Source organism: Carassius auratus, chromosome 18 (assembly GCF_003368295.1).
Source record: "Carassius auratus strain Wakin chromosome 18, ASM336829v1, whole genome shotgun sequence".
In the NCBI taxonomy this organism is placed as follows: Eukaryota; Metazoa; Chordata; class Actinopteri; order Cypriniformes; family Cyprinidae; genus Carassius; species Carassius auratus.
In genome coordinates, this window is record NC_039260.1 from 1,725,778 (window position 1) to 1,742,927 (window position 17,150).

A 17,150-nucleotide genomic window follows, 5' to 3' on the forward strand; every position below is an offset into this window, starting at 1 on the left:
TGTGGTGCTGGTTAAGCAAGTAGGAACTGAAAATATAAGATTAATATAAATGCATTTTCATTTTTTTCCATTTGTACACACATCATTATTATATGAGCACTTGAAATCCCACTTACAGAAACATATATTCAATTAATTATTTAGATTAAAAATTACAGACCACACTGTAAATATCATCTAATTTACACACAGTTTGATACAAAAATGTGAATGCATTGACTTGCATATTGTATAAAATTAAATAAAAACAATATAATGACATTTTGTGGGGATGCATGAGAAAATGAATCTAAAATTCTATTGGAGATATGTCTAATCGGATGAGAAATATAGATTTTACATGGTCGGAATAGGCTACATACAGTAAGATAAACATAATAACGTCGTCATTACTTTTATGAGTTTTTCTTTTTTTGCATGCTATAGTTGCTAAGTAGTGTGATAAAAGTGTGATAAATTACACATAGAACATTCCTTCCACTAAACATGATGAACGTAAATAATAAATGACAAAGTTTTCAGTATGTTTTATGGATCATATCAGTGCAGTGACGTCACTAGTCAGCAGTGGATTCGTGTCGGTCACGTGGTCGAGTGAAGATCAGCTGCTCGTGATCACATGACTCGATCTCTCAGCTGAGCAGCAGCAGCAGCAGCATGGCATCTTCAAAGCAGTGAGATTCTTCTGTTTTATTATACTGAAGATTTATGTTCTTAACCTTAATCGCGAAACAGTTCTTATTAATAAACGCGCGCAGAGGTGTTTCGTATCGCTGCGCATGCGTGGACGCGCTGTGTTTGACGCGTGCTCATAGTCTGATGTTTTGCACAAGTTTGTGTATTTTGTCTTTTTTGATTTGTGTTTATGCGGATAAAATTGTTTTGTGTGGTGTAAATTCCATTACAAAAGCGTACGTGGCGATGTTAGATAGCTAGGTGAAAGTTGATCAAGTATGTCTGAAGTTTAAGGTTACTGAATAGTGAAAGTACTACATTAAATGTGTCTAAATTAGTGTCTTTTTACAGTTATTTTAAACCGTCTTGTGGTGTTTGTACAGTACATTTGTATTTAAGTATAGATATTTCATATAATCTATTAAGATATTGATTAAAGAAGTTATATAAGCCTCAAATATTGCATATCCTGAAGGATTCATGTCAATAACAATCCCATGGTACTGAATTGAAAGCATAGTCTTATAATACAAAACATCATTTGTATGACATCGATACCATGTCCAGAAACCCCTACTTCTAGTTTGCACACTTAATTTAATTCTTCGTAAGTTTAACTGGAGGTTAATTTAGTGCTGTTTATTGCACTTTATGTTTATTGCACTTTTATGTTGCAATTTATTCTCAAAATAATTGTGTAACTCACTATTATATGTGATTTCTGATTGGTCGTTTATGAAATTCAATGATCGAATTTGCATAATAATAGTTATTATTGCAATGGTTGAAATTGAAATCACCAAAGTATTACTCAACTCAAATATTATATCTCATGTTTGACTATTTATTTATTTATTTTGCTAAATAGCTGCATAATAAGCAGGAGAATGTGGCATATGCTGGTGGTTTATTTTGCAGTAATGACCGTCTCACTGTACATTACCTCTGAATTATAGCAGTTTTTATCAGGATGGGTGTAATGTGCAGTGACATGAATCTGGGTGACCTTTGACCACGTACAGACGCCCCTGATGGCTGTTAATCTTTACACACTCTATCGGTGATAAAGCACTCTGCTGATAAAGCAATGTGAGCGTGATTTGAATGTTATGATATCTTATGAGATAGTTACGTCTCAGGGTGTAAAAAGGGTTAAATGAAAAGCAGTCAGAATGGATATCCTCGCCCTCATACAAGATTAGGATGAGTTTGTTTCTTCATCAGATTTGGAGAATGGATGCATTGCAGTGAATGGGTGCCATCAGAATGAGAGTCCAAACAGCTGATAAAAACATCACATTAATCCACACGACTCCAGTACATCGGCACCCATTCACTGCAGCGCATCCACTGGCGATGCAATGCTTAATTTCTCCAAGTTATAGAAACAAAGTGCTGCTATTCAGAAAAGGTTTCAGCAAATGTATTTTTTTTTTTTTTGTGAGCTAAATTTTGCAAAGTTTTCAGCTGTTCTTGCACCGAGATCAGCAGAGCGAATCCTTCCTGTCATCATGTGATCAAATCCAGCTCTTGCATAACATCTGTGTGACTCACAGAGAATTAGTTTCAACTCAGCAGATTTTTTGAAAAAAAATTTATCAAGATGTATGTGCTTATTTGTAATTAGAAAATGATCGACCATTAACACAGTTTGTGTGTATGTTAAATAAAAAGAAAAGGGAAAGAGCAATATAGTCTGCAGTCACAGTGTTTTATGTGTGTGTTGTGAGTAACGTATGTATTGCGTCGTCTGTGACAGGAAGGCAGTGTATTGGCTGGGAAACGATACTCTGAGGGTTTCAGCCGCCCTGTTTGCACAGAACCGAGATCGTTTGTGTCGAGGCCTGAAAGCTGTGAAGGATGTTCCAGCTGGATCTGTGGTGCTTCTTCAGGGAGGAGAACAGAAGCAGAGATACTGCACCGACACCGACGAGCTCTTCAGACAGGTGCTGCACGCAGACGACACGTCAAAAACAGTTCCACACTTACCATGTTTTTCCGGACTATAAGTCGCACTTTTTTTCATAGTTTGGCTGGTCCTGTGACTTATAGTCAGGTGCGACATTTTATCAAAATTAATTTGACATGAACCGAGAGAAATGAACCAAGAGAAATGAACAAATAGAAAACATTACCGTCTCCAGTCGCCAGAGGGCGCTCTATGCTGCTCAGTTCTCCTGTAGTCTACACTGAAGACATAGAGCGCCCTCTCGTGGCTGGAGACGGTAATGTTTTCTATTTGTTCTAAATAAATGTGACTTATATATGTTTTTTTTCCTCATAATGACGTATTTTTGGACTGATGCGACTTATACTCAGGTGCGACTTATAGTCCGAAAAATACTGTAAAGCGACTGAAATCAAATTCAGGAAGATTTTTGAAAGCCCAACAAAGTTTTGGTAACACTTTGCAGTAATGTTCCTTTTGCTAACATGAACTAACAATTAAAAAGAAAGCATTTAAATAAGCATTTAGTAATCTTATTGAATGTTTTTATATTATATTATATTATATTTTTAATTAAGTTAATTGTAATCTTCACAGCAATTAAAATATGAAATTATATTGTACAAATTTTCACTGCATTTAATGAAATCATATAGTACTCGGACCAGGGCTATTATAATTCATTGACCTAAAATTCTATTAATTAAAATAAATATAAATATATTCACACATTGAAATGCAACTCAATTTCTAATCTTTATTTAATGTGTTTTTTTTTTTCTGGATTTTTTGGTTGATATTCTGTTTCTATATGTTAAAATAAACCCACCATAAAATTACAGACCCTTCATTTCTTTGCAAGTGGGCAAACTTACAAAATCAGCAGGGGATCAAATAAATATTTTCCCCACTTTACAAATAAATACACACACAAATAAATAAATAAATATGTACCACACAATGTACTATGTATACAAAAAATTACAAATGCACAACAAAATCGCTAAAATTACATAATAGATGCACTTTTTCTGTGCACCGTCACTACATTACCAAATAAAATATTGCATGCATTGTGCATCATTGTGTATCATGTCGGTGACCTATTTTTTTGTTTCTAAATGATTATTGAGTGCTCGTCTTTCCATTATACTCGTTTGTAAGTGGTGCTCTTGTTTATGCTATGCTAAATGGTAATTTGTGTTGGCAAGAGGCGCGTGAGTTCAGACCTTTTATTTCAGCGCTACGGTTGGGTGTCTGATAGAGCCCCCTAATTTACTGCATTTACATAAGTTGATTGAACATAATGAGCAGCGTGTTTCTCATTCATTAGCTGCAAAAAACAGGCACATCCTGTGTTGTTTGGCAGAGATTGCGCGCCGGTATCTCATGGAGCGAGTCTTGCGATTTAGTTTTGTGATGTTTACTGCTTGAGGGCTTCCTACTTTCATCATGATTTAACTGTAAATAATTCATAACCATTAATTTGCTTGTGTTGTGTTGTGGTTTGTCTTCTTTTTGAAGTGTTAACGTGCACGTTTGTGAATTGAATAAAATGCATGGCACTTTTCTCATTTGTCCTTGTTAAGAAGTGCGTGCGAGTTTGCGCGTGGTGGTTTTATTTTACTGCTTCATTATGCAATCTGTACTGAATGCACGTGAACTCTGCAATGCACTCAAGACAGTAAAATGAGTCGAGCGTGATCGACTCGTCCTCCGTGGATTAGATAGTGTTTGCTTATCTGATCGTGTTAGAAAGCCAAGCGTTCAGCCTCGGCTGGAGATCTCACTGCAGAGAAGACTGACTACGAACAACCTTCTTTTTATTCACGAGTCTGAATATGAATTATATTTGCTGCTTCCTACAAGTTGAGACTGGAATGACAAGATACCGTTACTGAAATGCAATTAAAAGAAATTCAACACAGCCACTCAACAGAGAACGAGGATCCACTTTTCACGTTTTAAATCTATTATTATTTACATTTTTCAATTTTCTTTTTTTTTTATTTTAAAAATATTTTTTTTAAGTTATAAAAAGAAAATTAAAAATAAAAAAAATAAATCATTAAAAAATAATAATATAATCATTACAGTTTGTTTTTACATTAATTTTTTTGTTTTAGAATTTTTTTTTTTTTACTATTACATACTTTTATTTTTAATTCATTTTAAAATTAATTTAAAATTATTAAATTACAAAAAAATAATATTTTATATTTAAAATATTTTTTTACATTTTTATAAAAATATTTATTTATTTTAATATGCGTACACTGGCATTTATTTATATAATCTCTTTTTAAATTATTATAATATTTAATATCTTAATTATTAATGTCTGGAAAATATTTGTAAAACATTAAATGTGTTCTTTAAACATCTACTCTTATGGCACTTATAAGACAATTCTTTGAACTTTTCTTGACATAATTGTATAAATCTTATTTACTTGTTAGTTAGCTCAGCGAGATTCTCTTCAAACTGTCTCTCGATCATGACAGTATTTGACCTGAAAGGAAAACTGACAGTAGAAGTCTTAAAAAGGACTTTGCAATGTGTGGAGTTTGTCGCATTATGAATTGCATTCTGGCAATTTTTTTATGGCACAGAAATGCATAAAATGATGCTTGCATAGTACATATTTACATACTTGCCTAGTGTATGTTTCAAAGCACAGAAAGCAGCTTTCGTAAGGAAAGTCTCAGGGATATGACATGATCAACATCAGTATTAATAACACTGAATCCTCTCTGTTCTGAGTTCATTGCAGGAACACAGTCACAGAAACACGGTTTCTCATGATGGATAGTGTGTGTGCATGGACGTATGGATGTAGCACTAACTCATGTTGTTCTGCAGGAGTCGTTCTTCCACTGGACCTTCGGTGTGACAGAAGCCGACTGCTACGGCGCCATCGATGTCAACTCCAAGAAATCCATCCTGTTTGTTCCCAAGCTGCCGGAGAGCTACGCCACATGGATGGGCGAGTGAGTGTCTCTCATCATCTCACACTCTCTCTGACGTCATCCTCACTGACGTCTGCTGATATGATTGCGTTGAAATTCTCTGGAATCAGCAAACGTTTCCTTCTGAGACCCTCAGTGATAGAGTTTTGTAAATTACAAAGGAACATTCCTGGCTTAATAAGTGAAAAGTGTCATTGTTGATAACATTTTATTTTATTTTATTTTATTATTTTTATAAAACAAAAAATAAAAAAAAGTTGTGGCTAACCTATATAGTAAATATATGTAAATTTTAATGTTTATATGTATATTTTAATAATAATATTATTATAATATATAATGATTTTTTTGTATTTTACATAGTATTTGAAATTAATATATGTAATATATAAAAACAAAAAAATCTAAAAATTAAAAAAATCTATATACACACACAAACATATTTTATATTTTTATATAATAAAATCTAATATTTTATTTTTGTTTTATATATATATATATATATATATAACAAAATATTTTATAACACACACACACACACATAAATATATATATAATTTTTATGACTATATTATAATATGCTTATGACTTATTTTACATAATATAATACATTTATATTTTACATTGTATATTCTTATATTATTACAATTATAAAATAATAATATTTCTATTATTAATGATTATTTATATATTATATATACACACACATTATTTACCTGTCCACATTGCATTGTGATATTAACATGAGAATCCTTTGGCAATCCTCCTCATAATGTGAGAAGAGGTAGACATGAAAGATTTCGGGCCGTGTGAAAGTCTTGTGGTTATGATGTGCTTCTGAAGCAGAGATCTGCTTTCAGACGGACCGTACAGTCAGAGCTTTGAAATCTTCTTCCTGTTCATGGATAATCTGCTCTAATCTAACACACTCACGCCGGTGGTTTCCTCACTTCATCTGCTGCTGAAGGGTCTATGACATGCAGTTATTGGTGTTTTCTTGACATCACAGTGTGTCATGATGTGCAATATTTAATGTCCTTTGAATTGTGAAAATGCGGATGGAATCAGTCATAAAAATGGAATTTACTCTAAAACAAGGAATGTCTCAGAATTTCGGAAAGTTTTTTTTTTGCCTTCACTTGTCTGCCAGAAAAATAAGCAACTTAAAAAAAAAAGAAAATCTAAATATAATAAATAAATAAAAAATACTGTTGTTGTAAGAATAAATAATAAATTTGTTTTTATCAGTTGAGTTAATTACATGTGTCTGATTGATAACATTTAATTAAACCGATAAAAATGCAATCCAGAAATATTAAAAAGGGATAAGCAGGATTTGGTAAAAATAAGGCCCTATTTATATTTATTTATTTATTATTATTATTTTTTTACTTTTGATAAATCGCTCTTAAATTGTAGTAAAAAATTAATAACACAATAATAATAATGTTTTTTCAGTGCATTTATTTTCTGCATAGGGATAAATGCTAATAATTATAAAATTAATATTTATACATTGCGATTTAAGCACTCACAGTTTTTAATAATTGTCTAATGAGGAAATGAATTATCTACTTTGTCAATGACTTGGCCTACAGTTATTGAATCAGCCATGACTTTAAAATACATTAAATACATTCTGATTATTATCAATGTTCAAAACAGTTTTTCTGGAAAACTTGCTACATTTTATAAAGACTCTTTGAATTGAATGGAAAATTCAAAAGAACAGCATTTATTTGAAATAATCTTTTGTAACATTATAAATGTCCTTACTAATGCATCCTTACTGAATAAAAGTATTAATATATTTAAAAATAAAAATCTTTTTGTTACTGGATAGTTACTGGATTAATTGAGTTTCTCTGTGGAGAATATGAATGGGTTATTAGCATAATTAATTTCTGGAAACTTGTCAGTACTTTCTCTCAGCATACGGCAAAACTGAGTGTGTTTGATAACTTTATAGCAATGTTTCTATATTACCACAGCTCTGAAAGTTATTGATGTGCAATTTGGAAATGAGATTGGAGTGTGTTTGCATGAATACTTCACTTCCAAGAACCACAAACACTCGACATCAAGAGTCCATTTACTTGATTATCTGAGGACTGCAGAAACAAAACTGAAGTCCAGTATTTGTCCAACATTCATGCTGATGATTAATCAACGATTGATTAATTATCGATAAGAGATGCAATCGATTGAAGCTGTCGATTGAATTCAACTTGTTAATTTTTGGCCACTGTCCATGTTTCATGAACCTGTTCCCTAGAAAACCCATGATTTAACTCAAACGAGGGAACAAAATAAGTCAGAGGAAAGATTTCTTAATTCATGGCCACGAAATCTTCATTTCCCCTTCATGTTTACAATAGTAGGAGGATGCAAAAGTGGTGATTAAAAGTGAATAACAATAAAATAAACCTGTGAAATTAGGTGTGAGGTCGAGAATTTGGGAAAAGAGACCATAAATATAATTCAATGCGGCACAGAAACCTAGTTTGGGATCATTTTATTTTAAATGCCATAAATCTCAATTGCAAATAGTTTTAAAATACAACATTAAGCACCATGATACCATTTAAAGAGGTGCGTCCAGTGGTCTCATGATGAGATATAACACAGCCAACAAAGTAAAGTAATCCCAAAAGTATCTACGGCGCGCTCGCTTCATTTTATCAAATATGACCCTGGACCACGTAAGGGTCAGTTTTTTTTTTTATTGGGATTTATACACAATCTGAAAGCAGAATAAATGCACTTTCAATTGATGTATGGTTTGTTAAGGTAGGACAATATTTGCCGAGATACAACTATTTGAAAATCTGGAATCGAAATATTGGGAAAATTGCATTTAAATTGTCCAAATGACTTCTTAGCATTGCATATTACGAATCAAAAAATAAGTTTTGATATATTTACAGTAGGAAATTACAAAATATTTTCATGCAACATGATCTTTACTTAATATCCTAATGGTTTTTGGCATAAAATCTATAATTTTGACCCATGCAGTGTATTTTGCTCCAAATATACCTGTGCTGCTTATGACAAGTTTTGTGGTCCAGGGTCACAAATGATGATAATCGCATCGATTCATTTTGCATTCTGCTACGAGGCTTTATTTAGACTGAAACCTCGGGTGAGGAAACTGGATTAATCTGAGCATAATGACAAGAAGGATGTAAATAAAGTGCATCCACTCCACGGGACGTTCTCATTAAAGCTCTTTCTGTCCGTCTGTCTCGACAGGATCTACCCACGTGAACACTTCAAGGAGAAATACGCCGTCGATGAGGTGCATTACACCACTGACGTGAGTGCACTTTCACTTTAAAACATTTAAAGCATTTATTAGTGTGCAGCTTGTTCAGTTGCACTGGTTAGGTTTGTCTTATATTGGCTTAAATAATGCAAATGAGTGTTTATATTGTGATAATGAAACTCCTTTTTTTTGATGCCTTTATTTCATGAAAAGAGTGTTTGTGTTCAGATTTAACTGAATATTTATATTAAAATATTTTGATGCATATTGTTTTTAAATAATAATTTTCATTACCCTAAAATGTATGTGGACTTGGGCTGTTGATTGATTTAACATTTTGAATCTAATTAATTAATCGCATCGAATTTGGTTTAGAAATTACCCGCAAAAGAGCATTCGAAACCATTATTGTGTTACATGAGAAAAGCGTTAGATAAATACAACTAAATATATTTTCAGATTCTTTATTAATATGGAAATATGAAATTTTATTTTAATAAAATTATACTCTAAATAATGAACTAAAACTGCCATTAGGTGGCAATTAGTTTCTTAATAAGCCATTGATTGATTCATTCATTCATTCGATTTGTTCAAACACTGATTCATTCAGGAGTGAAGTAAATGACTCTCTTTATGAATGGATCATTGTTTCCCAATTTTTTTGTGTGTGTTTTTTTTTTAACTCATTTAATTCAGAAATAGATTTTTTGTTGGAATTTTTGATATTTTGCAGCATATTTTCTGAAATTGGGCTCTTGGTTTGCTCTAGTTCATACAGTTTAAACTTTAGTTGCTGTCCTCCAACTTTTATCTGAGCTCATTGCACTGCGTTAGATTTTGGCCAGAATTAGAGGAATTTTGCTGCCTTTTGTAAAGTCCTGAAGGACTAAAATGCTGTCTAGAAAGCTCACTTGGAAGCGTAGCTGTTGACAAGCTAACAGAAATAGAAAACAACTATGAGGGCGTTTAAAACCCTGAATTATTCATAATGTGGAGGACTGGCCCATGGCTATAAGCGCAGATATGCCAGCTAATAACTTACAATTGTACTTAAACTTAAACTGCTGCTGCATCTTAACATGCAGCGTGTGTCTGATACCGCTGGAGAAAAAATAATTAGCTTTCCAGAGTCTGCAGGGATCTAAAGTGATATATGCTCTCATTTCATTTATTCTGATGATCTTCTCATTGCCTTTAGGATTTTAAAATGTGAATTTCCTGTACATGTTTTCACTGAAGTGTGAAATCAAACGCATTGACCCAGGCTCTTAATGCATCGTGTTGCCTTCTTGAGCATCAGTGAATGTTTTCACCTTTTCTAATAGTTGTGTATGTGTAAATATTGATCTCAAAATCATAGTCACTTTTGGAAAGGGTTCAAATATGCAGAAGATGCTGGAAAACCAATGAATATGCATGAGCTGGATCATCCAGGAAATTAAACATAGTAAGATTCATTGAACGCGGTCATTTTTTATAAATTCAGTTATTTTGTCTTGTGGTGTATATGTAAACATCTGAAATAGCTTATTTTGGACAGTACTAAATACATATCCAATTTTCATCATCTTTCTTATTTTGTTTTAATTATTAAGCACATTCTGCAAGGGGTGTGTAAACTTATGAGCACAACTGTAAAAGATGCCAGGGATGCAATGCATGCTGGTCCGGTGGCGCTCATCCCAAGTTGATCATCAAGAGCATAAAAAGATGCACATAAAAGCGACCGGCTCACTCTGTGATAGAGATTTGTGTGTCGAGTTTGACTTCAGCATAACAAAATGTTTTTGTGTTTTCATTGCTCGTTTTTCACGCATCTGCACAAATGCATCACAGTTCCTCCTCGGCTCTTTTCTTCTCGCTCTTTGTGTGCGTGAGCGTTAATGACCTTCTCCTGAGGTTCCTCTCAGCGCTGCTTAAACAGATCATTTGAGAAGGCAAACAGAGCTGCTGGGAGCAGAAACAGAGGGAGATATCTGTAATCTTACAAAACAAATGAAATCTCCAAGGCAAATGCACAAAATGCACACCCACAAACAGACGCGTTTAATCCCGAGCGCTAACAAACCCTAGGACTTTGACATTCAGGAACGTCCCTGTCTTCGGCTGTTGCCCTCAGCTGCTAGATAATGTACTCAAGAATGACTTTGAGAGTCTCCAACTGTGGAGATGTCTTTGCGTTATGTAAACTAAGCCGCATGATGCTGTCGTAGTTTGTTTGTGCTTTGTAAATGAACTTGATGTGGTGCATCTGATGCAAAGTTCAGTTTATTAAGTCATTCAGATGCTGATTTCCCATTGCTTTTGTTTAGTTTGTTTTTGTTTGTTGTTATTGTTTAAAACTGAAAATAAAAGCGTAACATTAATTACTTAATGAAACCAGATCGTCACTTGAAGTGAAATAAAAAAACCTTTTATTTTAGTTAGTTGCCAAGTTAACATTTCTCATTTTCATTTAGTAGAAGTTGAAGTACTAAAATAAATAAAACTAGTTCAGTTGATGAAAATAAAATTAACTGAAATAAAATAAAATATACAAATGAAATGTTTTATTTCAGCTAGTTTGCTTTAGCAGTTTTCTCATTTTTGTTGAGTTTGTGTTAAAATGTCTAAGACGTAGTAAAAATAACGACATTAAAACATATATATTGTTCAGCTAGTTGCAAAAGCAGAACTAAAATAACTAAAACTAAATAAAATAGAAATAAAACCACTAAAACTTTAACTGAAATGTAATAACGTTTAGTAAAATATCAAAATGTACTTACTTCAGCTATTAGAAGAAAAAAAAGCATAATTTATTACTTAATGAAAACAGATCGTCACTTGAAGTAAAATAAAAAAACATTTTATTTTAGTTAGTTGCTAAGTTAACATTTCTCATTTTCATTTAGTTTAAGTTGAAGTCCTAAAAGAAATTAAACTAGTTCAGTTAATGAAAATGTTATTTATTTATATATGTTATTTATAAATAAAATAAAATATGAAAATTAAACCTGTTTTATTTCAGCTAGTTTGCTTTAGCAGTTTTCTCATTTTTGTTGAGTTTGTGTTAAAATGTCTAAGACATAGTATAAATAAAAACATATATATATTGTTCAGCTAGTTGCAAAGGCAGAACTAAAATAACTAAACAAAATAAAAATAAACCACTAAAACTTTAACTGAACTATAGTAAAGTTAAGTAAAATATCAAAATGTACTTACTTTAGCTATTAGGAGAAAAAAAAAATCTGTTTCATCTAATATAATGTTCTAAAACAAAAAAAAAAAATGCAAACAATTCAAACTGAAACTAAAACGTAATTTAAAAAAAATAAGAAAAATTATAAATTATATTATTTAACATACAGAACATAACTCCACGTTTAATCCCCGATTAATGTGAATATTATATGTGATGACCAAACAATTAAAATCTTAATTAAGCAAGAAAACCTTGTGCTTTGTTCATCTGAACAACTTATTTAAACTATTTAATGCGATTATGCACACATTTTCGTAAAGCCAAATCAGTTTAATAAAGACACTAATGCAGCCATCTCTGTTGTGCTTTTTTGCTGCTTGCGTGAGGAGAAAAAACACAGACGTCATAGAGAGGCACCGGAAATTCCATACAAATCTATTACGCAGTCACTCTTTGAAGTATCGATACTAATATATTTAGGAATCGTGACGTTTTTAATTTCCGATAATTGCGATACTTTTGAAGTATCGGTGCACCGTGCAACACTAATTTGAAATTACAAAAACTAGTATATAAAAAATATTCAAATACCACTGGTTTGTTTGAGCATCTTCATTGTTTTGGAGATTTCTGGAAACCTGAAACCCTTTGTTGACGCTAATGGAAATGCTGAGAGGCAATGCACTTGATTTACTTGTTTAATTTAGTTCAGTGATGATTTTCTGTCAATGATCTCCTGGAGTCTGTGACGATCTGTGATCATCCGCAGCTGCTGGATATCTGAGGCTGGTTTCTGCAGGTTTGTCCTGATCTGATCCCGTCTCTCTCACAGCTGCTGGGCGACTCCTAATATTCAATCAGGCTCGTACTGATTGCTTAAATGACCGTCATTTTCCACTTACGCTCAGACGTGTTGCTATTCTGCACAGCAGGCCAGAATGTCAGATGAAAACACTATTGATTTTGTTTTCATCGATCTTGAGACATTTTGAGCCCATTAATCTTGATCACTGATTTCTGCTCATAAAATTAGAATAATTAAGGGTCTATGACACGGCTGCCAGACCCAATTAAGTTTGTTTTTTGGTTAAAATGTTTTAAGAGTCGGTCATTCATCTTGCATGTCATTTTTTTCTCCTCTCCATCTGTCTTGAGCTCTCAGCAATGGATCTGACTAAAAGCTTTCTTTAAAACTTCTCAGTTTTGGTTATTTTTATGTTCTTAGTATTTCAATTCTGTTGTTTAAAACATTGTTACAGTTCTTTTGATCCATTTTATGTTGGATCTAACAGCAGTATTTTTAGTCATTAAACAAGATGACCTACATTTGATTTATTACTGTTTTATCTTATTTTTAAAAACAATTCTGTTTAGGAGATACTAATTAAACGAGATGAGATACATTTTTATTATTATTTTAATTGTGTTATATAAATATATTATCGTATGTAATTAAATATTTCTATATATAGCCTACACACACACACATTCAAACATAAATAATAAAATAAAAATATTTTATAGTGCTAAGAATTAAATTATTCTCGTCTTATTCTCGTTTAATATTAAATGCTAAAACTAAATAAAATAAAAAATAAAACGTAAAACTGTTGACAAAAAATATTTTACAATAAGTAATTATACAATATAATAAAAAATATTAAAATATTTATAAAAATTTAAAAAGGAAAACATTGCTCTCTATAGCAAGGTATGCTTTTGTCATTTATTTTTTAATAACGTTAAAAAGCTTAATTCTTTTGATCTATTAAGGGGAGCAGAAATATATAGAGACAATAATTAAAATTGTATAATTTAAAAAAAATCTATTATTTTGATGCATTTAAGGGCAGGATTTTTTAGATAAGGAACTTTTTATGTTGTTATTTTTATTCTGTTATTTCAAAAATGGTCTTTTGATCTGTAAAAAAGCAGGATTTTATAGTAATATTAATTAAACAAGACTGAGTACATTTTAATTTAATTATTATTTTAATTCTATATCATAATATGACGCTGCAGTTCACACTGATGTGAGAGTTTGCTCATCTTTACCTGAGCTTGGCTTCTTAGTTTGTCAGTTTCATTATTTTCTAATACATATTTAAATATTTAGTTAATAAAGATTAGTAAATGCACCTAATAAGCTGAAGTTAGATAACCACATCTTTATTTTTGCCATGGGTCTCGCCTTTTATTTGCAAACCAGTGTGACTTTCTTTCAGAGTCATAAGTCAAATCTAGTCTGCTAACAAAATAATCAAATATTTATAGCACTGACACGTTAAGATGATGTACAGCTGCTGCTCGCCTCTATTTATTCTGCAGGTACGAGGCGTTTCAGTGAGTAAATCAAAGAAATATTAGTCAGTGCTCAACTTCATAAGGTTATGATAAACATAATACACTTTTATATTATTAGAAAACCACAGAATGCGTTTAAGAACTGAGCTGTTTGTTTGTAGTCTGTCAATGCATAGCAATAATAAATCCATCCATCCACTGAATACTTGTATACATTTTAAATGAATTAGATAATTAATTTTGTGTTATTAAAATATTATTTTTATTTGAAGAAATGTAATAACATATTATAATATATGACAAGAAGTTTTTATTATTATTTTATATAGAAATACTATTGATATATTATATGCAGTTTATGTAATTGGCACTAAAATACAAAATTTTAAGTCCAATTTTAAATCCAATTAAGTTAACAATAAAGATGTCCCAATCGGTCTCTCAGCTCATATTCTGTGGATAATTACATTTGTATTATTCAAATATTATTTTTATTTGAAGAAATTTTATAAATTAAAATATTGTATGACAAGAAGTAATTATTATTATTTTATATCAATGTAATATTGATGTAATATAAACAGTATATGTTGTTGGCCATCTCTTAAAAACACATACGATAAAATTTTATTTACATTTTTTATTTTGGATATTGTGTACTTTTTTTATAAACATTGTTTTGAAAATATACAATACATTTTAAATATGTGTGTGAGTGAGTGAGTGAGCGAGAGAGAGAGAGAGAGTGTGAGAGTGACTGTGAGTGAGTGAGTGTGTGTGTGTGTGAGTGAGATTGAGTGTGAGTGAGTGAGAGAGTGAGTGAGTGTGAGAGAAAGTGAGGGAGTGTGTGTGTGTTAGTGAGAGAGAGAGAGTGTGTGTGTGAGTGAGCTAGTGTGTGTGAGTGAGTGAGTGAGTGAGTGAGAGAGAGAGAGTGTGAGTGTGACTGTGAGAGTGAATGAGTGTGTGTGAGAGTGAGAGTGAGTGTGTGTGAGTGAGTGAGTGAGAGAGTGTGTGAGTGAGCTAGTGTGTGTGAGTGAGTGAGTGAGAGAAAGTGAGAGAGTGTGTGTGTGTGTGTTAGTGAGAGAGAGAGAGAGAGAGAGAGAGAGAGTGTGTGTGTGAGTGAGCTAGTGTGTGTGTGAGTGAGTGAGTGAGTGAGAGAGAGAGTGTGAGTGTGAGAGTGACTGAGAGTGAGTGAGTTAGTTAGTGAGTGTATGTGAGTGTGAGAGTGAGTGAGTGAGAGAGTGAGCTAGTGTGTGTGAGTGAGCTAGTGTGTGTGTGTGAGTGAGTGAGTGAAAGTGAGTGTGTGTGTGTTAGTGAGAGAGAGAGAGTGTGTGTGAGTGAGCTAGTGTATGTGTGTGTGTGTGTGTGTGTGTGTGAGTGAGTGAGAGAGTGAGTGAGTGAGAGAGAGTGTGTGAGTGAGCTAGTGTGTGTGTTTGAGTGAGTGAGTGAGTGAGTGAGAGAGAGAAAGTGAGAGTGTGTGTGAGTGAGCAGCTAGTGTGTGTGTGTTTGTGAGTGAGTGAGTGAGAGAAAGTGAGAGTGTGTGTGTGTGTTAGTGAGAGAGAGAGAGAGAGAGAGTGAACTAGTGTGTGTGTGTGTGTGTGAGTGTGAGTTTTATTTTTGCTGTATGTGTAGTGTATATACAAAATTGTTCATAACTGAAAAATGTAAATATAATAATAAATAATAAAACTCGTAGTAATAGTTGATAATAATAAAGATGGGTCTCTCTTCGGGTGTCAGTGCTGTCTGTGGCTGGGCTCGCGGCGTGTCTGTAATTTGTTGGATAAGGAACGTTAAGCACACGGCCCCCGCGCCGCATTAATCTGCTGTTCTCGCTGGGTTCATTCGTTCATTTACTCCTCAGACTGTCTGTTTCCCTGACAGCTCTGTGAGAACATGATAATAGATCCGGACGCTTCTGCATGAACAAAAGATGTTCAACAGTGTTCTGTGCCGCATACAGGTGTGCACTAACACGAGGTTAAGTAAACAGACCACCGCTTTAGCATTCAGCGCTGGTGTCCTCTGTATGGATTTCTGCAGGATGAAGGATCAGACAGAAATGTGGATTCTGCTCAGAAATCTGCCCTGAGGTGAAATAGTCTGCGTTTGATTCGTCCTGCGGGTTTAAAATGCTGCTTATCCACTCCTGGGAGCACATAAGACAGCTCAGGTGTTCCTTCCCACAATCCTCTGCTCGTTCCGTTCGTGCGGATTATTCTCTCTTCGGTTGACATTTACGCCGTCTGTCTGTCTGTCTTCAGCCACCGCTGGATCTGCTTTTCATGAGGAAATCTCTCCTCAAAGGCCATTTCTGTCGTTCATTAGTGCACCTGTCAGCATGTAGGATTTTCTCTGATATTCCTGCAAAGCCAATGATATTCTGCTGAAATTATCCGCTCTAATGAAAGCTTTTCCTCACAGATTGCTGATGTGCTGACTAAAATGAAGCCGAAGGTCCTGCTCACACTGGTAAGATCCTTCTCATTTACTTGGAATATGATATAAATAGAAAAATTAAGTATAAGAAAAATACAAATAAATGAATAAAATTGCAGTTTATTTATATATACTTATTATTGTACATTAAATAGAAAATAGATTTTTATTTTAATATTTTAATTCAAAATAAAACATATTTTATTAAACACAAAAATTTGTGTGTTTATAAAACATTAATTTATAATGTAAATAAAAAGGTAAATGTATGCATATATAAATTGTTTCTTTGATAAATTATTATATTTTTTAATTGGAGAGAAATATATAATTGAAATGGTAATATATTAAATGAAA

The 17,150-nt window shown here is 32.7% G+C and overlaps 1 protein-coding gene across 1 annotated transcript in view; it reads left to right on the forward strand.

Moving 5' to 3' along the window:
- Positions 1-579: 579 nt before the first annotated feature.
- LOC113118101 (xaa-Pro dipeptidase-like) overlaps positions 580-17,150 on the forward strand; it is a 52,803-nt gene continuing 36,232 nt past the window's right edge. Inside the window, exons 1-5 of the mRNA XM_026287012.1 lie at positions 580-674; positions 2,435-2,621; positions 5,486-5,613; positions 8,848-8,911; positions 16,779-16,826. Coding sequence (XP_026142797.1) covers positions 658-674; positions 2,435-2,621; positions 5,486-5,613; positions 8,848-8,911; positions 16,779-16,826 — 444 coding nt within the window. The 5' untranslated portion in view covers positions 580-657. The remainder of the gene's footprint in view (positions 675-2,434; positions 2,622-5,485; positions 5,614-8,847; positions 8,912-16,778; positions 16,827-17,150) is intronic.